The 24,028-nt window shown below is 39.0% G+C and overlaps 1 protein-coding gene across 2 annotated transcripts in view; it reads left to right on the top strand.

Annotated features, from left to right (window-relative positions):
- The window catches only part of CRYBG3 (crystallin beta-gamma domain containing 3), a 102,098-nt gene that overhangs the window by 26,409 nt on the left and 51,661 nt on the right, over positions 1-24,028 (top strand). For both annotated transcript variants that reach the window (XM_072812305.1, XM_072812306.1), the window contains exons 3-7: positions 4,416-4,846; positions 11,272-17,467; positions 18,806-18,850; positions 19,422-19,537; positions 20,502-20,649. In XM_072812305.1, the coding sequence (XP_072668406.1) occupies positions 4,416-4,846; positions 11,272-17,467; positions 18,806-18,850; positions 19,422-19,537; positions 20,502-20,649 (6,936 nt within the window). The remainder of the gene's footprint in view (positions 1-4,415; positions 4,847-11,271; positions 17,468-18,805; positions 18,851-19,421; positions 19,538-20,501; positions 20,650-24,028) is intronic.

Genomic DNA, 24,028 nt, shown 5'->3' with positions numbered 1-24,028 from the left:
TACAGAATTGCTCAGGCCTCACCCACTTCCTTACCTTTTTACTTGGAAGAGGACACGTCCTTATGCCTCTTGAAGGCTAATACGGTCCCTTTATTATTAGAAGTATTAGAGACTCTACTGGTCTCTTTATCTCACTTTATCCTTTCATTCTGGGACTTGTCATCCTTCTCTTTTATACAGCAGTTACTCTTTCCAGTCTGTGTAGAGCTGATCCACAATACAAGAACAAAAAGCCATTTATTCTATCTTACACCTTAAACTGTCCTATTCTGTCTTTCTTTCCTTTTTTTTTTTTTTAAGGTTAAAAAATTTCTCAACATGTTCCCTTCTATTTACCTACCGACGGTTCCTACTCACAGTTTGACCCCTTGAGTTTGGAGCTATACTCACAAATTCCTGAGCTCTTTAGACTATTTCTCCTGTATTCCTAGGGCTTCTGTGTAGTCCTCATTCCTCGTTTACTAATCCAGCAACTATTAGAGCACCTCTTACTGTCCGGTACATTTCAAAGTGCTAGAGATATGGCACTGAATAGACCAAAATCCCTGCACTTAGGCTTTTACTTTCTAGAGGAAGAAACAGATATTAAATAATGTGTGTATGTGTGCATGTGTTTTATACTGCCAAGTACAAAGGAGAAAAATAAGGTAGAGAGAGGATATTGGCACTTTCACAGTGGAGGAATTGACAGTTTTAGAGTGACTGGGGAAGCCTTCAATGAAGAGATGACTTGCAAGTAAAGGTCTGAAGGAGGTGAGGGGGAGTGAGTCGTGGAGCTCTGTGGCAGAAGAAAATTCTAAACAGAGAGAAGAGTAGATGCACAATTCCCAAGATGCCTGATGTTTTTGAAAAACAGTGGGGGAGGATAGTCCTCTTTCTAGACCTTACAATGGCGTTTGGCATTTGCTCCCCATTTGCTTTTGGAAATACTCTTTGTTCTTTGCCTTTGGAGACCAGTATTCTGGAGGGATGACCTGGTCTGGTTTTTGTGTTCTCCGTCTCTCACAGATTTCTTCATGTCTTTTTAATCTTTCTTTTTTTTCCCCTAGGGCTCTTTTGTTGGTCCTGCATACACTGTGTCTGACCAGATTGCATCTTTAAACTGTGCTTCTGCCTTCCAGACATCTCTTTTTGTACATCAGCAGGGGACCAAAAATTTAACATGTTTGACATCTGAGTAATTTGTTGCCTTACCTCCTCCCCTCCCCACAGAGGCCCTGATCTCACCTCTCCTATTTTCCATATCCATTTTTTACTTAAATAGTTGCCCAGCTTAGGAAACTTCATTATCTATAACTTTATTATCCCCTCAACCTCTGCTTCTGTGAAGTCATTTTACCCACCTCATTCTTTATTCTCTGTACCACAGTCCTCTTCAGCCACACCTCTGCCATGATGAACAGAGCTCATAATTCTGTGTTTTTGCATGTATTACACTGTGTGTCTAGGATGCTCTTCTCACCCTTCAGGAGCAAGCTCAAGTGTTAGCTCCTCTGTGCAGTGGATTCACTTCTAAGGCTCCACGGAGTGATACAGCCATGAGTATTTTGCTAGACTGTAAGTAAGCTCCTTGAAGCTGAAACTGTGTCTTACTAATCGGTGTCCCTGAGTAGACACATAGCAAAGTGTAGATAAATGGATGGAATTGACCTGAGGGCATTACCTTATAGCAAATTGAGTGAGAAGGGAAAAAATTTCAAATTCCCCAGTTACATATGCCTTCATCAGTAGCCTTTGTTGTTATATGTAGAATACCAACATCTTTGAGAGCAACTGGAATTGATGTTTTGTTTGCTTGAGTCCTGACTGCTTTCATTCTACTCATTGGAACATTGGCAGGCAGTCCTGCTGGCAGGCAGCATTGGCCCTCGCTTGTGGCAGGCTGACTTTTATTGTTGTTTAGGCTGAGGGGAAAGAGCAGCTGTTTTAGATCAGACTTAAAATTTTAATTATATAAATACAGAATTTATTGTGTTTACTTCAACTAGCAGTGTTCTTTTCTGTTAGTTTTTGTTCCTGGATTTAGATGCTTTTTTTTTTTTTTTTTTCTTGTTGAGGGTATTTCACTGATACAAATGTCTCACAAGATTATTAGGGAAAAATTAAGCAGTGATCTAAGGACAAAAGAACGCTCTTCAGTAAGCTAAAGATACAGAGATTCTAGAATAGCAAAGAAACTGAAAATTGAGGGGAAGGAAAAACAAGTGATTTTTAAAAAAATCATATGTATAATTCTAAAAAGGTTAAATGTAGGGGCACCTTGGTGGCTTAGTCGGTTAAGCCTCTAACTCTTGATTTCGGCTCTAGTCATGATCTCAGGATTGTGAGACTGAGCCCTGCTTGTCTTCCTCTGCTCCTTCCCTGCTTGCTCACTCCCCTTTCTCTCAAATAAATACATAAATAAAATCTTTTTATAAAATAAAAACATGAAGTGTTTTTTTACTTGTTGAGAAAATATCTTTTTTTGTTTAGAAATCAGTTTATTGTATTTTGGAAGGAACTGTCAAGTAAAAAATAATTGATAGTTGAGGCAGTGAAATAGTATTTTGACAGAAATCATCTTGAGATTTTTATCAGTGTCAACAAGTGTTATCTCTGTTAATTAAGTTGTTAATTTCCCTCACCTTTTTTTAAACCATTGACCCAATTTTATGACTCTTGTGAATCTTTGAACCATTTTAAGAATATTTATGATATTCTAATGAATAGCCTGGAGTTTACTTCCTTTAGATAGCTACCCAGGAAGACCAGTTATTCTATTAGAAAAAAAAAATCATGGGATCCCTGGGTGGCGCAGTGGTTTGGCGCCTGCCTTTGGCCCAGGGCGCGATCCTGGAGACCCGGGATCGAATCCCACGTCGGGCTCCCGGTGCATGGAGCCTGCTTCTCCCTCTGCCTGTGTCTCTGCCTCTCTCTCTCTATCTGTATGTGACTATCATAAATAAAAAAAAAAAAAATCACTGTTCTGTTCATGTTATAGTCTTAGTTCATTTTGACTCAGGGAGAAATATTGTGGGTGATAATTGAAACAAATTAATGCATAGTCAAAGGACAACAAATGTGTATCTTCATACACATAAGCATTTTCAAAATGTCAACTAGCATTTCTGTTGCCAAAGTGAGCAGCCCTTTATATGAGGAGAGGACACAGCTGATTTATCGCACATTCTCCCATAATGAGCGCAAGGTTGGAGGGATGAGGTGAGGACGAGTGGGAGCAAGTTGCAGTTGAAACCAGTGAAAGATGAGACTTTGGCCTTGAAGGTTGGTGATGATCTAAATGTAGAGACTCACACGTTTTATGAAGCTCCTGACACATAGGAAAATGCTGTGTGTTTCCTCAAAAATGCCCTCTGCCTCCGAAGGTGGGAACAAGCTTAAAGTGTTGTTTGCTTGAAATTAATTTCCCGGGCTAATAGGTTCTGCACCTGTTCTCAGGCTTTCCTACGCTTAATTGTATTAGTGGCTAGTGGAACATACTTCATTAAATGATTTTGAATTTGGATCAAAATGTGGAATGAGGTAAACAACATTAAGAGTATGATGCTCCTGGCTGCTGGAGGGTCAGCCTCTTATAGAACGTCAGCCTGTGAACTGACAGCACCCGAGGTGGTTCTCCCTTGCTGTCCTGATTTTTCTGAGTCACACTGGAGCTTTCCTTTTATAAGGACCAGTGAGCATGACCTCTGACAGACACTGTGCAGCAGGCATTCCTTCTGCAAGTGGGTGAGCAGGTGTGTTGAGCAGGCAGGCTGGGTGGGCACACGGGCGTCAAGCTAACGAAGCATCAGGGAAGTGTGACAGGGAATGGCAGCAAGTGCTCGGATCCCGCAGCTCAGTCTTTTCCTCCCAGAGTACACGTGACTGAGTTTGCTTTACCAGTAGCCTCATTATGAGCAGGTAAAACACGCCCATGCAAGTGTTTTTAACATCTGCAGGAATTGCCAGGGCTGCTGGTACTCTTCTCATTTTGTACCCTCACCTTCGTTCATCTTTAACTTCTTAGAAGCTGACACATCACTAAACAGAGCAGGGGAGGAGGAGGGAAGAGAGCTCGGGGAAGGAGTGGGTGTACAAGCGTCACATAGTCATGGGTTAGGTCTCCTTCCAGGGGCACTTCTAGGAATCCTCCTCTGAACTACCTCCTGTGCTGTCACTGCCACCAAACCTGGACCAGTTACTCCTGTTCTGACTTGGCACAGGTGCCGTACTTCTCCCTACGTGATGTGTACTCTGTGGCTTTAAGTTGTGCTGACTGTGTCCTTCGCTGAACGTAAGCGGCTGAGGAGTCCAAAACCCTCAGTCAGTCACAGATGTATCCCTGGCATCTGGTGCAAAGTGTGTCGTAGAACAGGTTCTTAGTCTGTGTTATTTTTTTAAATGATAATGTTTGTTATTCTCTATTTTTATTTCAGATTCCCCAAACTGAGGACAAAAGGAACCATGCTGAGAAGCTGATCACTCTTCCCACGCAGGAAGATTTGAAAAAGCCAAATGACCTTTCCCGTTCCACCTCCGATAGCAAAATAGGAGAAAATGATAAACAGCCAAAAGAAAGCTTTTTTCAGTTTCTTGGTAACTTATTCAATATCTCAGGAAAATCATCTCTTAGTGATGCCAAGCAATCTTCTTTCAAAGATGACCATGACAAAACCGAGAAAGATTCACAGAATCCCAGTGACCATCCTGAGGAAGGGGTCAGAAGGGAAAGGGAGATTCTCCATGGCTCCGTGGGAACCCAGGTGCTTGCAACAGAAGAACCAGAGTCCAACTCAGCTGAACCCTCAGATGCCTTTTCTTTGGATACAACACAAGACAGTGAACAGGAAACCAGTGATTTACTAAAGTAAGTTTACAGTTTACTTAGCCAAAAGAGTGAGCTTTTGGATCTAGCTCTTAAGCCTTAGTTCTGCTCTTATTAATGAAGAGGATTAGAAAAAGCATTCTGTATTGTCCTTGCTACTAGGTAAAAAAAAAAAAAAAAAAAATATATATATATATATATATATATATATATATATATATGATTCAGTGGATCATATATATAATCTAGGGCCTTTTGAGATATTTTAAGGGTCAGTACTGATACCTTTTAGGTGCCAACTTTGTTATAGTATAAGATTTATATGTAATTTAAGACTTCCTTGAATGAGAGTGTTCTCTGTTGTCTGAGTTCTTCCTGTATTAGGGCAGGCGGTGAGTTCAGAATCTGCACTTGGGGAACAAAAATGGTTTTAAGGTTTGTATTCACATTCTATTAATATTTTTTCTTTGTGGAATGAAATTAAAGGGGTTAAGAAGTTAAATTGACTCTACTTGTAAAACTGGCCTTGTGATCCATTTCCACAGCTTTGAGAAACTGAAATCTTGCGCAGGTGTGAAGATTATTTCACCATCTCTTTTTTTCTTTCCTTGGCTAACAAACAGGCACCAACTTGCTTTTCTTTTACTCAAATGGGCTAGGACTTATTTTCTACCCAGAAAATGTATGTGACAATGTTTAATCCATTAGCCATTTTGTGTAACACAGAAGTATTCATTCATAACTAATAAGGATCTATTTTATTGATTTTAATTTAACTTCTGCCTGTGAATTGTATTATTTGAAGAGGTCATGAATAATTATAGAGTCAGATGTAGATGATAGCATAGAGCTGTGTAGTTCTTTATAGTTTCAGAGTGTCTTCATGTGCATATTTGAGCTAATTCCTCCTCATAGCAAGCTCCAGAAGTAGATACAGACCCCACTTAGCAGTTGTCAGAAACTGAGACCCAGATTTGAGTTTGCCCATCAAGACTGATGTGGTAGGGCTTGCCCTACCAGATGTCAGCATACTGATAAAGCTGCAAATTTGAAATAGTGTCATACTGATATAATATTTACTAAACACTTAAGTGGAAAGAATGGATTGTCCTGAGGTAGACTTTGGTATATATGTGATTTGAACCCTTGAATGTGATGGCATTTTTACATACTCCCCCCACCCCCATATTATAGAAAGGAGGACTTTAGGAAATTGGAGAAAAAAATAAAAGCTAGATCCTTAACTTGTTATATTAAAACCAAATAGAATAACAAATGTTTTTTTTTTTTAAATACAAAACTAAAAGTAGCTAAATAGGAATTATTTTATGTTAGTGAGAAAGTGCTTTCTAAGCATGATAGCAATGGAAAGTGTTAGGAAAGAGATCACTAGATTGGATTACTTCTAATTTTCAAACTCCCTATGTCAAAGTAAACAATGATATGTTATATGGGCAAGTGAGAAAGTTAGATACAAAAATGTCAGAAAATGCTTTAACTGATATAAGCATTTTAGACACTTAATAAAAAAAGCAGCAACTAATATAAACTGCTAATACATAAGTGGAAAAAAGGCTTATTATAACTGGCAATCAAGGAAAGTCAAACTAAAATGGAATAACCTTTCTCCAGTTAAATTGATAACAACAATAGTAAATAGTAAATGCTGTTCTGTATTACTCAGAGTAATAGAGCTGATGCCCCCTATACAATGCTAGGAGTGGAGGTCCTATCTTAGAGCAATATGTATTCAAAAACCTTAAAAAGCTTGTAGGTTATGTCTAATGATATACAAAGGTGTTTACTGAGGTCTGCCTAAAATTCTCTCTTTTCCTCTCCCTCTCTCCCTGAGAAAATAAATTAATAAAATAATAATTTAAAAATTGCTGGATTTGTACTTTACATGGAAAAGTTAAAAGCTTTCCCTATTGTGAGAGAAGATTATGTAATTTGAAAGGAAATATATCTTAATGCTGAAAAGGTAGATAATCGTACTTTCCTAAAAATGAGGTAGATATTTTGCTCTAAGGCTGTATTTCTAGGCTGTTATTTAGTTTTTCTTTGAAGAATGACATGTCTTTGGTTGACCTTTGAAACATCAGTATATCAAATATATACAGAAAAAAGTACAGCCATGTGTAGTATCTGAAGGCTTAATCTTCACATGATAGGTAGGCTGGGCTAAAATGCATAAAACCTTTTCAGATATCCAATATGTACATATATCTACCTAAATATTTGAAATGTATAGGTATATTACTTTATTCTCCCCCTCCCTATTTTTTTGTCTGGGTACAATGTTCTTTATTGATGCATTATGACAAAGTAGGGCTTGCTAAACCCCTCCTGTTCTTTTGGAGGCCTGGAATGGAAACATCGATATCTAGGTTGGAACAATCTCTGTATGTTGGGAATAAAGTGGGGCAAGAACTCCCCATTAGGTGATGGCTTCTGTCTTGTGCTTTTACTAGAGCTGATAGTCCAGAGGGCTGTTACTCATAGGCTATGTGGACAATAAGGTCCACCACTCGGTTTCTATAGCTAAATTCATTGTTATAACCAGGAAATGAGCTTGACAAAATGGTATTTGAGGTCAGTCCCAGGATCAAAGATGAAAGAGTGGGGGTTATTATTAAAGTTTCAGGAGACAACCCTCTACTATCTGCTTCACTACCTTCTTGATGTCCTCGTATCTGGCAGTTTTCACCAGGTATCAGGTCAGATCAACAACTGACATGTTGAGGGTGAGGACATGGAATGATACGCTGGTGAGCTTCCCATTAAGCTCAGAGATGACCTTACCCACAACCTTGGCAACACTGGTAGAGGCAGAGATGATGTTCTGGGCTGCCCTTTGGCCAAAACACCACAGCTTCACAGAAGGGCCATCGCGGTCTTCTGGGTGGGATTGATGGCATGGACTGTGATCATGAGTCCCTCCACAAAGCCAAAGTTGTCATGGAGGACAATGGCCAGAGAAGCAGCTAGTGGTATAGGAAGTGTTGCTGACCGTCTTGAGCGGGGAGTTATACTTCTCAGAGTTCATACTCATCACAAACATGCAATGAGCAGAAGGCACAGAGATGATGACCCTCTTGGCTCTACCCTTCAAGAGCATTTCAGCCTTCTCCATGGTAGTGAAGATGCTAGTGGACTCCACAACATATTCAGCACCAGCATCACTCCATTTGATATTGGCAGGATCTTGCTCCTGAGAGATGGATTGATGACAGGTTTCCCATTCTCAGCTTCAACTGTGCCATGGAGTTTGACATGGGTGGAATCATACTGGAATATGTAAACCATACAGTTGAGGTTAGTGAAGGGGTCATTGGTGGCAATGATATCCACTTTGCCAGAGTTAAAAGCAGCCCTGGAGATCAGACACCAGTCCATTTGAGACATGACCTTTATCATCGTGTCTCAGAGATGAAGCTGGACTGCACAAGAAGATGTGCTGTCTATCAAAGGGGGAGGAGTAGAGAGCCAGTTTCACTTTGTTCTTACTGTTAGAATCACATACCTTTGGTTATAGAGGTTATATAGGGTGAACTGTAGCTCCCATATACAATTTACATAATATGTGAAATTAATACTCCCTTTTCTCTATGCAGCTTATGAAAAATCTTTTTAATTTTCCATCTTCAGTTTATTTTTAAAGTTACATGTTTTTGACATTTCTACTGTATTTACTAGGGAAAAATTAGCAATTAAAGGATAGTTTTATATTCTTAATACTACTCAATTATGGAGACTCGACTGCATCCTGGGGCAGAATGATGTAGAAAATAGATGACATTGGCATGACTAATCTTTTAAAAAGAGGGAGTGTATCTCATCAGGACCTAACAGAAATAATTATAGTACATGAAGCTAAGCTTGAAACTTTGATGTTCTTTACTTTAAACATGATAATATAGCTGTTCAGTACAAACAATGCATATTTTGTTACAAGTATATAACATTTCCATCCAGGTGCTGCAGGAGATCGTTTAGAAATCTAAACTAGTTTGTATAAATCAGTTTAATCATTTTAGTTGAAAGTACCCAGAAAGAAAAAAAAAGGAAAATTATTCCCCTCACCTCCAAAAGGACTCTAAAACTACCAAAAGGCATTATTAGAGGGAGTTGAAATTTAATGGGTTTTTCTGTATGATTTATTTTAGTAGAAGACCTTTTAGATCAAAAGGTGCATTATTGGACTGATGCAGGATAAAATGTCTTGAGGTCTCTTTAGGATGGAGTCTGTAGTAAGAGAACTGGATTTACTATACTTGAATAAAATTCTGATTCCTATCTCATTTCCTATATCTGTGGACATAATGTGTATTTCTTTGTGTAGCCATTTCTTCAGAATTATTTTATCGATCTTTTGAGCCTGTTGAAAGTTGGTTTTAAATATAAAACATTAAAGCTTTGAAAGACAAACCAACCAAACAGTAAAATTTCTAGTCATTTATTCAGACTTCTGGATCTTCATATGTTGCTCTGAAGGCTCTTCTGTTTTTTGAATAAATAACATATTTTGATATCAGGTTTCACCAATAACATTAGTTTACCTATATGGATTTTTCTCTCTGTGCATGATTTCATAGACATTTACCTTTCACTTTGGAGTTTGTTTCATAATAGTCCTTGATCTAGCCTGACACTCCTGCTGGAGCCAAAAACCACTTTTGTAAGGCCTTTCTCTGTACTTCTTCAGGTGTTTTATAATGGACAGTAGAAACATACATGTAACCAATACAAGGCTTTACAGTTGTGGGGTGATAAGAGTTGAGAGGTCAGCAATTACATAGATTGAAATACTTTATTTCAGCTAAAGTTCACGAAATATGTAAAGGACATAGTTGCTGAAAATATGACATTGTCTCAAAGGAGATTTACTTTCTCTTTTATCATATAGACAAGTCTAGTGTTCTTAATGTTGCTACTTTAACCTTGGGAAGAAAATGTATTATTTTAGATACTGGGATACCAGTAACTGGATTTCTTAATTATTCGTGTGGACTCTATAATGTTTTGTTAATTATATGTTTAACCTGAAGGAATTAGAACATCAAATTTTTCTCCATCTTTAGCTTCAAGACCCTAAAATGAAACTAGTTTAGAATTTAAAATATTTTTCTATTGTCTGTGAGAAAGGCAGTCTGGAATAAATTACACACTAAGCATTTACTATCATTGCTTTATTTAATCATTAATTCACAAAAAGTTGCTAAACATGTACCATTTGCCAAATTTTGTGGGGAACATTTAAAAATGATGATTAAGAAACCCTGCCTTCCTTCAAATAGCCACCAGGTGAGCAGGGAAGATAAGTGCCTAGATCTTTATAATTTAACATGGCAAATGCTGTGCTCAGGGTTCTTTGTTAGCAGGAAAGGGGCCTTGGGATAGGTTTGCTCTGGAGATAGCTTGTGAACTGAGTCTTAGAAGGTGCTGGAGTTTCTCTCTGGGGCCGGAATTGAAGGGGGAGAGAATGGTACGTGTAAAGGGCTAGTAGGCAGCATCAGATAGCATGAGAACTCCCAGAGATAGATTCTTCAAAGGAATTTGGATGTGGAGACCTGAGGAACTTTGTGCTGGGGCACAGAAGAAGTAGAGAACTTTTTCTAGAAGTCCCTTTTGATTCCTATACTTACCCAAGCAGTGTAATACTTACTACACTAATTGAATATTTGAAGACCTTAACATGAGAGATTTTTAAGGCAATTCTGTCATTGAATTAACTAATATATAGTGAGTGCTTGATGTGGGCTTGACATCTGACTTTTTTTTTTATTTTTTATTTATTTATGATAGTCACAGAGAGAGAGAGAGGCAGAGACACAGGCAGAGGGAGAAGCAGGCTCCATGCACCGGGAGCCCGATGTGGGATTCGATCCCGGGTCTTCAGGATCGCGCCCTGGGCCAAAGGCAGGCGCTAAACCGCTGCGCCACCCAGGGATCCCCCATCTTACCGGTTTTAAAAGTTCTCCCCCTTTGTGCTCAAAGGGGCTGCTTAAATTCACATGTAAGACTAAAGGAAAAGAAACTTACTATGATGCTCTGATATGTTGGAAAAATCAATGATGTATCCATGGACTTGCCAGTATGAGCCATAAAGGCAGTATGGTTCCTTCCAGCCAGCACTCCTTTGAGATTATAACTAAAACTCAAGCCTTGGACTTGTCAGCCCACATTCTCTCCATTAACCACAGTGAGAGAGATGTACATAATCAGGTAAGAGGGCAAGGTTCTGAGGAGCTCAAAGGTTCATGCCGTCTTGACATTCACATGCTACTTGTCAAATCTTTTATTATTTTTTAAAATACAAGTTCAACTAAAACATTTTAGGATTTCCTTATTCAATTAATATATAGTAAAAGTGGGAGTAATTTGAAAGATATACTTTACCACAATCTAGGATTGCTACTAAGTGTTAGTAACTATATTTCATGATACTGTACTGTTTCTTTTTACAGACAACTAGATGGTAAACCAGAGAAGCCTTCAGTAACATATGCAACATATCGAGGCCCCAGACAAATTAAGAAATATTTGAAGCACCAGACTGCATTGGAAACTGTGAATCCCTCGGACAGAGAAAATGAAAGTTCTGACTCTAGTATCCATGTTGGTTCTGGAAGCGAGACAGAGGCTAGGATGATATCGTCATTGCCATCAGCTAGCACAGATATATCTATGAAAGGGCATGTGCTCAAAGACGTATTAGAAGCCACTGACTGTAGCAAAATAAAACTTAACATAGAAAGCCATCTGACCAACAACCCAGAATTGCCCAATACTGCTTCTTCTAAGGAAGTTTTAAATAAAAATGATCCTGGGGGACCTGTGAGAAGTAGGTCATCCCCTTCTTCTGTGACTAACTCCATCTCCACTGTTAGGGAATCTGACTCACAGCATCATTTAAGTTGTGCACCAGTTTCTCAGGCTGACAGAAATTTGGTATGTTTGGCATCATTTACAGGAAGTAACAGTGGCAAAGTTCTTTGCAGTCTGGATTTTCAAGGGATAACTACGACAGAAACTACAATAAAGGAAGTCAGCTCAGTGATGAGTGATGAGACCTTGGTGCAGAGCGAAGAACATGTTGAGCCTATGAGCCCTGCTGTTTCTGACTTCTCTTGTAATAAATCTAATGGGAGCAACACAACCACATGGGGAAGTACAGATTTGCCGAGTCCAAATGAATCAATTAGGCTTGAAGATCCGCAGTTGCCAGAGAGTAAATGTTCTGACAAGCAAACCGCAGATAACTCAGCAAAGCAGGCTGCCAATCACACCAGCATCCCTGCTCTTCAGAGACATGCTGTGACAGACACAGAACCTGTAAATGAAGGATGTAGATTGTTTTCCCAAGACTCACAGAAAAATTTGGCTCCTAGAAAAATCAAACAAGAAACAGAAAGCACCTTGGTTGGCGAACCCACAACTTCAAGTCTCATAAAAGCTCCGGAAGATAGAATTGAGCCATTACCCAAAGATACTGACCAGTTGTTTGTAACAGAAGCCAAAAAGCCTGATTTTAGGCCACGTGGCAAAATGCCTCCCGTGGTTAGAATAAATCAAAACAACTCTGTCTCTGTAAAACACATCAGTGAATCTGCCATTGTAGCATGCTTAGAAAATAAAATAGCACCTGAACTGAATTTTGAACCTAACAAAAATCATATTTCAGAATCTCTTCTTGACTCTGAGAGTCTTCAAGCCAAAGCATCACCTGATGTCAGAACATCTCTTATCCCTGACTTTAAAAAATCAGATTTCAGTATTTCATCTCCTACCTTTGTTTCCAGAGTTGGTATGCCAAACAAGTTAGATATTCCTGTTTTAAAGGATGCATGTTCCTCTGTGCCCACAGAACCTGGAGATGTCAACATTGTTGGTATTTCCAGTCAGCCTAGTAAGTGTCAAGAAGAAAATGTGGCAAATCACATTGAGGCAACAGATTGGAAGAATCCTCCTGCTTGCCTTCATCTTGAGCACGCATCTGCAATTTTTGACTCCAAGCAGCTTCTTCCTGAAGGCGAAAAAAGCCAGGTTCCACTAGACCTTAAAGCCAGAGACATTCGTGTAACTGGAATGGATTTGAGATTGGAGTCTGAAAGGCTGTCTGAGGACTACAGTTCCATTTCATCTCAAGACCCTACTAAAGCAGAACTCATGCTTTCAAGCACTAGAGCAAGTAAGGGCACTATAGAGAAGTCAGATTCTCTTTATTTGAAAACCATACCTGGCACTGCCAAAATTTTATCAAAAGTGAAAGGTGATGGTCAGAACAGTGTTCCTGCTGAGTTGCATTCTGGAGGAAGAAAAACTATATCCCTTTCCAAGATAGCTGTTTCCCAAACAGAGCCTAGAGACATTTCTCAGAATAAAATTTATTCTCCATTTGAAGTTACAGATGTGCCAGGAAATCTTATTTTATCAGAATTAACTTCCCAAGAGATTGAACAGGACAAAAGTTTTCAGTCGTTAGATCATAAGGAGATAAGAGAGAAATACTCAACTTCTGGCCTTAAAGAGAATTGTCAAACTGAAGGTTCTCCTCCTGCCTCCAAATATCAAGGTATTCAGAAAACAGAGGCAGAAGCCTTAGTTTATCTTCCTGCCTTTCCCGAAAGTAATATATCTGAGACTTTACCTTCTGTTCATAATGAAAAAGTCACTGGGCAAATGTCACAGAATTATGAAGCCAATGCCTGTGTAATTCATCAACCCTCAGATATTTGTGGGACTAGAAAGATTTCTGGTTTCTCAGAAATGGCAAAACTCAGCTTAACTAGTGCTCCCGCACAATTCCAAGAAACTGACAGCACAAAAGTAAATTCACCTTTTCTGGATTCTGATAAGAAAAGTTTAGAAAACAATGCTTTTGCATCTGAGGATTCACAATTTCACAATTTTCCTATGCTAAAATCAGAAAAGAAAGCCTTATCTCATAGAAAGAAAGAGAATGCTCCTTTCCTAAGTGGGGGTATTGACAGCATGTCTTCTTCCAGTAACTCTGAAAAAGCTAACGTGGTTTTAAATTTGCAAAATCCCCAAAATAATTTGAATTCTGTAAAAGTTACCAGAGATGCCACTCGTGAAGGTGCCTCTTTAACTAACTTGCTGTACCCTAAGTGCTCTTATTTGGAATTGGAAACATCTATCCCAACAGGGTCAGAAGTGACCCCATTTCAGGAACATTTTGGGAATCCTACTGGGATGGTATCTCTTGGTTTCCCAACTGCTGCCCAAAGTTACAATCCCATGGAAGCAGAGACTGGAGCAGTTGCTGGGGCTCCGACGTCAGTTAACAGCTCAAGCCAGCAGTGTTCTGAAGCATCTGCTGAGCACATAGAAGCAAGGAGGAGAGCACATGACCAACTTTTGGACCTCAAAAGTGCTTTACTGAAAAAGGCTGATACATTGACTAGTGAAATTTTTAACTCCGTCAGGGAAGAATTAAAATCCAAAAACATAGTTGCTCCCTGCCAGGAGCATATAGCCATAGATGACATAATGAATCCAGGTACTCTGAAGGAAGACGTCCCTGAGAAAAACCCACCAGAAGTGACACTGACAGGGATCCAACTGACAGAGCATTTCGAAGAGCAGGGCATGGAAAACAGGTCAGCTGTCCGAGGGGAAGAAAAGGTCTGTGTGTCACCTACAGCTGGTGAGAAGAGCTTCCTTTCTGATTCTGATAGAATGAGTTTATCTTGTTTGTTAGAAGATCAAGCTAGGGAGTTAGTCAATGAGGTCATTTATTTAGCCCAAGAAAATTTGACGAATGATGCTTTTGAAGATACTGAGGATACCTGGGATTCTGAACTTCAGGCTAATACTTCAGAAATTCTGACCAGTGATAGTGTTAGGCCACATGATACATTGAGGGAGTTCTTGGTATCTGAACAGGCAGTAAATCAAAGCACATGTGAAATAAGTGAAAATAAAGTATTAGGTAGATTCTTCTCTGTAAGTAACTTAGTTAATGACACAGAGTCGATTAAAGGAAGAGAAATTGTTCTCTACCAGAAATCCCCATTTTCTGGAAATGGAGCTGGACAGTCTGATAGTATAAGTCTGCAGGAATCAGATGCTGTTTTATTAGCCAAAGACACACATAAAGGGTTAGATAATGTAGAAACACATTTATTTCTAAAAGAGGACTCCAAAGAGAAAGTGGAAATAGAGCATGTGGATAATCACAAAACTGGGTCAGAGGACACAAGAACCCTTATATTAAATTTCAAGTGGCCTCCATTTTTAAGTGATGACCTCCATGTACCTGGGACATCCAAAAGCAGTTTTTCTGATAGTCTTGTGCGTATATCTGAAAAAAGCTTGCCAGGACAGAGTAATAAAAGCACACTCCTTACAACATCAGAAGTAGGAAATGTACACCAAAAAGATACTGAAGTAAATGTGGGGAAAATGGAGCTTAGGCCTTCCGTGTTAGAACTGGGAAAAACAAACAAAAAGGATGCTGAATTGAATATTATGAAATATGAGGCAGTCCCTCCTAGGTCAGAAATGGGAAGAGCACATCAAAAGGAGGCCGAATTGAATATCGCAAAAACTGAGCCAACAGCTGACATTCTTAAAGTGGGAGAAGTATACCAAGTAGATGCTGAGAGGTGTATTGAAAAAACAGAGAGACTACCTGCCATCTTAGAAATGAAAAAAGCTTATAAAATGAGGGATACTGAAGGAGAGCTTGGCAAAACCGATATGCTGCCGGTTATTTCAGAAGTGAAAAATTTCTACCAAAGAGATGCTGAGGTAATTACTGGGAAGACCGAAATGATACCTCCCACATTAGAAATGGAAAATATTTACCAAAAGCATGCTGAAGGTGATGTCGGCAGGACTGGGATGACAGCGGTCATGTCAGAAATGGAAGATGTCTACCAGAAAGACTTTGAGGGGATTACTGAAAAGACTGAAGTGATGCCTACCACATTAGAAATGGAAGATATTTACCCAGAGGATGCTGAAGGAGATCTTGAGGAGACTGAGGTGATACCTGTCGAGTCAGAAATGGAAGATACTTACGTAAGGGATGCTGAAGGGGACCTGGACCAAACCGAGGTTATGCCCATTATGTTAGAAGTGGTAAATATCTATAAAGAAGATGTTGAGGACATCACTGGGAAGACTGTAAGACCTGTGTTGGAAATACCATACCCAGAGGATGCCAGAGAGGGTACTAGGAAAACTGAAATGGTAGAAGTGGAGGAAGCATACAAGGTGGCAGTCCCTGACTCCTCAGAAATGGGAAAATCACGTAAGAGAGAGGCTAAAGAGATGATCGGAATGATTGTGTCCGTGCCCTCCCCAAGAGAAGTAGAAAGAAGATCTCCAGAAGACTCTGATGAGGCTATCAAGAAACACAGAGTGTCATCCACAGTGGTAAGCATTCAGAAAACATGTGGAGCAGATCTGGAATTACCTGTTACACAAGCAGAAGCCATGCCTCCCATATATAAGGCTGAAAAAAAAACCCAAGAGCCTGGTGGAGAGGGTGTTGGAGAAATGGAGAAAGATCCCCCTGAAGGAAAGGAAGGCTTGATAACATGTGACAACAGACTTGCCTCCTATTTCAGGGGATATGAATCACCGACCTTGAGTAAGGACTATGAAGGCTACCCAGCTTTAGCAATGCCGGATGTCCAACCTGGGGGTACCGTAGGGGGGAAGCCACCCAGGAGAACGTCTGTTACTGCAGTGGCTAGCCAAATACAAGATGATAATTACAGCGATGAAAAAGAAGACTCTAGCTTAGCCTTCATTTCTCAGGATGAACAAGAAAATTCTTCCTTTACTATACTATATGAAGAACCCCTTCAAGATGAGGACAGATACACTACCGCGGATGTAAGGAGAACACACACTCTCTTGTTTCCAGATACCTCTGCTGACAGCATGCCTGTTCTCGCATGCGAGAGGTCTGAGAGCAGAACTGACCTTGTCCATCACTTTGAAAAGGATGCCAAATTAGCTGAGACATTTGATAGCGATAGTTCAGAATCGTTCCTATCAGTGGAGGCCAAAAAGTACAAAATTTATCCCTTAGCTTTGTCTCCCATTTATGAGGATGACAGCTCTCAGGAAGACATTCTGTCCAGTGAGGTCTCGCCTGGTCACCATGGCTCCACAAAGTCAAGAGAGAGTGCAAGCCAGCCCTCTTCCGTGTTATCCCTTCTCCAGTCAGTATCAGAGCGTTTAAGGATGAATTTTGATGAAGACAGACAGGGGGGAGAAGAAGACGAGGAGGAAGACGAGGAGGAGGAGGAACTGTTACATAAAGGAAGCCTGAGGGCTAGGAGGAGGGAAACCTTCAAGCAGCCAGACCCTTCCATCACATTTTACCCTGATGATGACCAGGAGAGGACTGGAATGTCTAAGAATTCATATGTAATGTCAAGTGAACCTACTACCTCCAATCTGCAAGTTGGTCTGTGGCCAGAAAAGGCTTCATTTCTACAGAAATCTGACCTTACTTCTAAACTGCATTCTTCTTTAAAGAGTGCTTATCATCAGTATTTGCAGACTTCCAAAACCCATTCCTCAGAAAAAGGAGCCCGATTTGGTGGGATTTTTCAGGAACCGGTGTCAAAATATTTCCGTGCTCAGGACATCTCAGGCAGATTAAGCCCGTTCACAGAGGTAAGTTACTTTGATTACTGACTAGTGAGGTGCTGCTTTGGGTCATGAAATGATCTGAAAGCTGATTAAGAAAATAGGTGTTTTGAGGTTATGTAAAGATTATTTTAAAAATATATGAGAAGTTACTTTATCCTTTAACTGAGGTGTATTGTAACTCCTGTATTTTAACTAGACTTAAATTGAAAAAACAATTGCCTAGTCAGAATTTAAAAGGCCTAAGGGAGAAGCAGTTTGTTTCTAAGTTTTTAGCTGATACTTGGTTCTCAAGCTAAATTAAGTGACAGCATTCTAAATTTCTGCAGATACTGTCAATGGGGAATTTATTTTCCATTGAGCCTATGTGTGTCAGTAAAATATTTCATAATATTTTAAACTATTTTAAGTGATCACCTGACAGTATCCTCTCACTATAGTTGCTCATATTATTCATACAAAGCAGGGCAATGAACAGCCTAATTCAAGGAAAAAGCTGAAAACATTATAGCTGGAAAATGCCTTGAAATTCAGTGAGGTGTGTTCTTTGCCTCATAAGTATTAAAATGTCTAACTTTATAGAATATTCATTTAACATGCAACTTTTCCTTTCTGACATTCCCAAGATCATGAAATTTCCTCAAGGATTCCCAAGACCTGTATCTCCACCTTGAATACCCATAGTTATATACTTGAATTACCATCAAAGAAAGAGTGAGATTTGGAGAAATGTTTCTTTATGATTCCCCATCCCCTGCCAAGTCAAGTGGAATATGTTCACTGCAGTACAGCATCCCCGAGTCTTGTTTGCCCAGCCTTGTCTCCTCTTACTCTGGTCATATACCCTGTGTTTCCTACGACTACTACTTCCTCAATATGTTCTCACCATGAAAGTCTTTTTCCTCTATACCCTGACCCCAGCCTGCCACATTGTTTTACTTATTGAAATCCTGTTTTTCAAGGTGTTTTCCATATCATTTGCTCGGACAAGCCTTTGGGCACCTCCCTGTGCCATCATCACCTGACCTCTATGATGGTGTCATTTCCCTTGGTGGCCATAACTTGGCATTTTCTTTGTGTTTTACCTGTAGTTTAACTTAGTCCTTCACTTAGAAGAGTCATGTGAGTGTGATCTCTCTTGTTTCCCCTTTCGTAGCTATAAGCTTCTTTGGAGAGCACAAACAATACATTATTTCCCTTTATATTTGCCCTTATATCCCTTGTAGTACCTAGAAGTGCACTTTGCATATAATGGTCCCTGAGTAAATATGTGATAAATTAGATTTGTGACTGCTAAGGAGGTGAACTGTTTACCTTTCTATTGATGTTTCTTAAGGCTTCCTTCTTACACTTTTATTATTTCAGAATATTAACAAACAGATTTTGCGGTGTAACCCAAGACCTGGAAAGGTAAGCCTACATTTCTTTTGTTTGTTTGTTTGGTTTTATTTTTAAAGATTTTATTAGAGAGCGAGCGAGAGGGAAGTGCAGGGAAGGAGAGAGAACCAGACCCCCAGCTGAGCAGGGAGCCCGATTCCGGGTTGTATCCCAGGACCCTGAGATTATGACCTGAGCTGAAGACAGATGCTTAGCTGACTAAGCCATCCAGGTGCCCCAGTGAGCATAAATTTCTTAGAGACTAAGATAAAATACGAAAGGTAAGGTCATTTTAGGAGCAGCTGGCTGGCTCAGTTGGGAGGGCATAGAATTCTTGATATCAGGGTTGTGAGTTCAAGCCCCACATTGAGTGTAGAGCTTACTTTAAAAAAAAAAAAGTAAGATTTACTTTCATGTTTGGGGAGTTTAAAATTAATACTTCTCACTAACTTTAAAAGGGATTATTTTACTCAAAGATTGAGCATCTAAAGTAATAATCACTTTTATACATTTAGGATATTTTATTTTCTGCATTCTAGGACATTTTGGAATTTTAAATGCATTCTTAAAATTAGTTATTGTGCCTACTTACTATATGTTGCAGATGGTTATCTATGATCTCCATGGAAGTAAATATAAGCAAGAGATCTACTGTAATATTCCTGATGCTACATCATGGTCCTTTCCGAATGGGGTACTGATAAAAGTTGTAAGGGGCTGGTAAGAGACCTCTTAAAATTTTGTAGCAATTCTCTCCACCACAACTAAGTGTGTTGTCTTACTGTTTATGTTTTTTGTATTTTTTATTAAAGTCGCATTCCTTTTCCCCTAGTTTTTGAAAGAATATTTTGAAACATTATTAGTGTTTTATAATTTAATTGTTCCCTTTATGTTCTGTAACAGAAAATATAGGCTGTTTTTAGTGCTTAAGACCAGCCATAAGTAGCAGGGCCTAATATATGTATTATATATTATCTGTACAATTCTAAAACTATACTATTAGCAAGACAGATTTAGCAAATTATGTTGAAGGCAGAAGTTGAATGAAGCATAGCTTTGAAAGTGAATTCAAACTTCGTAGGATGCTAAGGAATGTGAAGGCCACACACATAAAGTCATTTGTATAGCTGACATGGTCAAGAAGTGAAAGATTCTTTGTATGATGTAAAAATGAGGGAAAACTTCATTATCAGCTGTTTCCCTCCTACGTGATGCAGCCAGAATTTCTTTGTCCCGTGAGTGTCTTCGTTCCCTGCGTGTCAGTATTCATGATGTAAGTGCTATGGTGTGGTGTTGTCTTCATGTAACAAAAAGGGACGCATGTGCTCCCATTTTATTTAAAATTTGGAATTGTTAAGCTGCTGTTTTAATAGAAATGGATAACTTTGTTTATACACCATCTAGAAAGTACATGCATACCTAAATACAGGCACAGGCATAGATTATGTCCAGGAATATTTCCAAGTTGTATGTACTTTTATTCTTATTACTCTTATGCTATTTGTCTAGACTTAAATTAGCATATATCAGTGTTTCAAAAATAGAATCGTAGGCTAATGGTGTCAAATAGCTCAGGTTTTAAAAGGTAGGTGAGATGCTCTGTGGATTTACTAAGTATCATTTGTTTTATGCCTCATTTCTTAGAAAATTAATTATAACTGATCATGCTTTTATATTTGTTCAGCTGGATTTTGTATGAGAAGCCACATTTCCAAGGTCAGAAATGTGTGTTGGAAGAAGGGGAAAAGGTGTTAAATCGTGACTGGATCCTTCAGAACAGGAAGCATCCACAGAGAGACTTTGTATTGGGTTCTATCAAACGTGTCTTAAAGGTAACACAACCGGAGGGAGGTCTCCCGGTCTAATGGAACATGTCATGAAAAGTGCTGTGGTGATCTAGAGGAGAGGTGAATTAGCGATTAGGAGAAATATCAGATAAGGACAGAGTTTTCCCAGTGTATTCTTAAGAGTTCCTTCAGCACTAAAATAGTACATTATTTATTACAGTTATGCATATGACAGTCATGGATATATTTTTTTCTTTAAGATATTTATTTACTTGAGAGAGAGAAAGAGTACATGTGTGAGAGAGAATGAGAGAGCAAGCACAAGCAGGGAGAGGGTGGAGGGAGAGACAAAAGCAGACTCCCCACTGAGCAGGGAGCCCAATGCTGGGCTCCATCCCAGGACCCTGGGATCATGACCTAAACCAAAGAGAGACGCTTCACCGACTGAGTGCCCCTATATTTTTTCAAGTTATGGAGCTTTTGTTTATGTGCTTAAAAATATAAATTAAGATGGACCCTGTCATGATGATTTGGGTTGATTATTAAATTCTTGTTAGTTGCAAATGGCATCCAGAAAAAGCCCTCATGAAAGGAGTATCTGAATGTAGTTTATGTGAATTAATACTTCCTGGAAAACTGCTAACAAGCCTGAGTCTTAACAAATGTGTGTTCTGCTTTTAGACCTAATACTGTGATAGGCACAGGGAATGGAAATACAATCGAGATATGATCTCATACTTCAGATGGCTTAAAGTCTAGGGGGGGAGAGACAGCTGAGTCACATAACCATGTGAAGTGAGAATGCTCTGTATGGCTTGGGAGTGCACAAAGAAGGGGCATCTCACCTGGAGGAGGCAGCACCTGATTGGAATCTTGAGAGAATAAATGGGTTAGGTGGGTGGGAAATGTGAGGAAGTTCTTGGCAGAGCCACTTGCATCAGATGCAGAGGTGAATGTTGGTGGTACTATGAGAACATTGATGGCTACAGCACTGAGGGCAGTGTTTGTTTTCAATTTTTTTTAAAGATTTTATTTATTCATGAGAGACACAGAGAGAGAGAGGCAGGCAGAGACACAGGCAGAGGGAGAAGCAAGCTCCATGCAGGGAACCCGACATGGGACTTGATCCCGGGTCTCCAGGAGCAGGCCCTGGACTGAAGGTGGCACTAAACTGCTGGGCCACCCGGGCTGCCCCAGCAGTGTTCGTTTTCATTGCAAAATTTAACTGCAAGCAGTTCAGCTCAGCAAGCAGCAGTTGAGTGCTCATTTAATTAGCTAGCTCACTAGTAATTGATTGAGATGAATAGTTGGTAGGTAGAATCTTCTAAGATTTAAGTAAGTTATGGTTTTGTGCTTTTCTTGTGAATGTCAGGCATCATGCCAAGCCCAGTGGGGAAAAAAGAGAAGTTGTTGAAAACATGAACCTTCTCACCACCCAAAAATCCAGCCATGATAAAATCAAGCAAAAAACTCAATTTGTTGAATAGGGATATATAAATGGCTATTTGCACACCTGCCATTTGCTTAGACTATATTAAAAGAAAGAATAAGTGTTGCTTGCATTTTTTCCTTCTTCCAGTGTTTGTTCTTGGGGTCATTTTTTAAATTGCAGTGTAAGTGCCCTCATGTCTTGAACATGCTAGCAACTTTCAGTGAGGAAGGAAAAAACTATTGAGCATCGAATGGAAAAAGCATTAGCATTGTTCTAAATATTTTACAAAGTAAGAGTCAAGCATTGAACTGCTTCCTTTCTCCAACCTTGTTATAATTCTACCAATTGATAACTTCATTTTCTTGGGGATTGTTACCATTCCAAATTCAAATGATCTTGCTTCATCATTTTTTATTCTAATCTGAGTAGTCAAAACTTCAGCATTCTTTAAAGATAATACTTTCATGAAGTCTTCACTTTGCTGTTAATAGATGCAAAGGATGTCATCAGTTAGCGGCAGTTGTACCTTCTGCTCAAGGGCCATCTTAGTTCCCAGAAATAATTAAGGGTGAAGTAGCATTGCAGTAATGGTTGAGTCAGGTGATTCTTTTCTCAAATACTAGAAATGACTATTGCAAATTACCGTTTACTGTGATTTAATATATATATTTTTAAGGAATGACTTTTTTTTTTTTATGATCAGATGTTTCTTTGGTTTTGTCCTCACAAACTTGCCAAGAAGAAAAAGACCTTTTGTTAGATAAAGGCTAAAAGTATTTTATATGAGGTGGAGTCAATTAGATTTCTTGTTGTTTTTGTTAACTGTAATCCATTCTTTCCTGTTTCTCCCCTATAGTTTTTCCTCCATTCCTACAAATGCTTTAATAGTGTAAGCTTGTAAGTTTCATAAGAATATTTGTAAAGTATATTATGACTATAAAAGTTGGAGAAGAAGCCATACAACTTTTACTAAGAGTAAACTGTTCATTGTTGCCAGGTTATTATAAAGCACCCTTGTGTTGTTAGAGTTTACTGCCTCGGTCCTAGTGTTACTGCCTCGGTCCATCGAGAATTATGCAAGAGACATTATTCCTATGAGAATAGCCACCATGAAGGAGATAAAACTTAACTAGTGACATCTTTTTACAGTTACCTGGAGAAAAAAAAACAAAACAAAACTGATCCTCTGCCTGAGGACATAAGCATTCTTATTTTTGTTTATTTTCCATTTTGTAGCCCTCATTATGCTTTTTCCATTATGCTGTTTCCTTCTGTTTGTGGCTGACTCGAATGCCTTTTAGCTTTTTCCCTTTTAAAGTACACCACCCATGCATTGTTTGTATAACACAATGCAGAGGAAACTTACTTGTGGGAGACACTTAGTTATGTATTCTGTTACTGTACCTTACATCCCTGGGGGACCATTAATACGGCAGGCAGCATTTTAAATAATGTTACTAGAACTCTATTATTAATAGCAAACAAAAGCCTTCAAGACTGGCAGGTGACTGTTGTGGACATTCAGGCTATTTTTGAAATGAAATTTTAAGCAGAAATATTTTATACTTTAAAGGATATCTCAGGTTATGCCTCTTGACTGCATTGCATTTTAGAGCTGGCTTTCTGCAAATAAGATGTATTAACTTACTTGCACATATTAATAAGAGTGATTAAGAATGAATGATACAGCTCAGTTCCGAGGAAGGTAAAAAAATCAGAAAATTGCTGTTATAAATTACAAAAATGATTATAACAATAAATACAATTGTTCAGCCTGATAAATGTCACCCTCTGATTGTTATTGCATTTACCTGTTTCACTAAAGCATGGTCACTTGAATTTCACAATGTCCTAGATGAGAATTATGCTGCTGAAAGTTGGAGCCGTATAATTAGACACTCATGATTACTGAGTTAGTGTGCTCAGAAGTATGTCTGTAATTTCAGAGGAGGGAAAAATAATTGTAGCTTTGATTCCCTAAGAAAACGATGA

This window comes from Canis lupus, chromosome 35 (assembly GCF_048164855.1).
Source record: "Canis lupus baileyi chromosome 35, mCanLup2.hap1, whole genome shotgun sequence".
In the NCBI taxonomy this organism is placed as follows: domain Eukaryota; kingdom Metazoa; phylum Chordata; class Mammalia; order Carnivora; family Canidae; genus Canis; species Canis lupus.
Note: the sequence above shows the minus strand (reverse complement) of the source record. Positions and strands in the feature narration are given on the sequence as shown.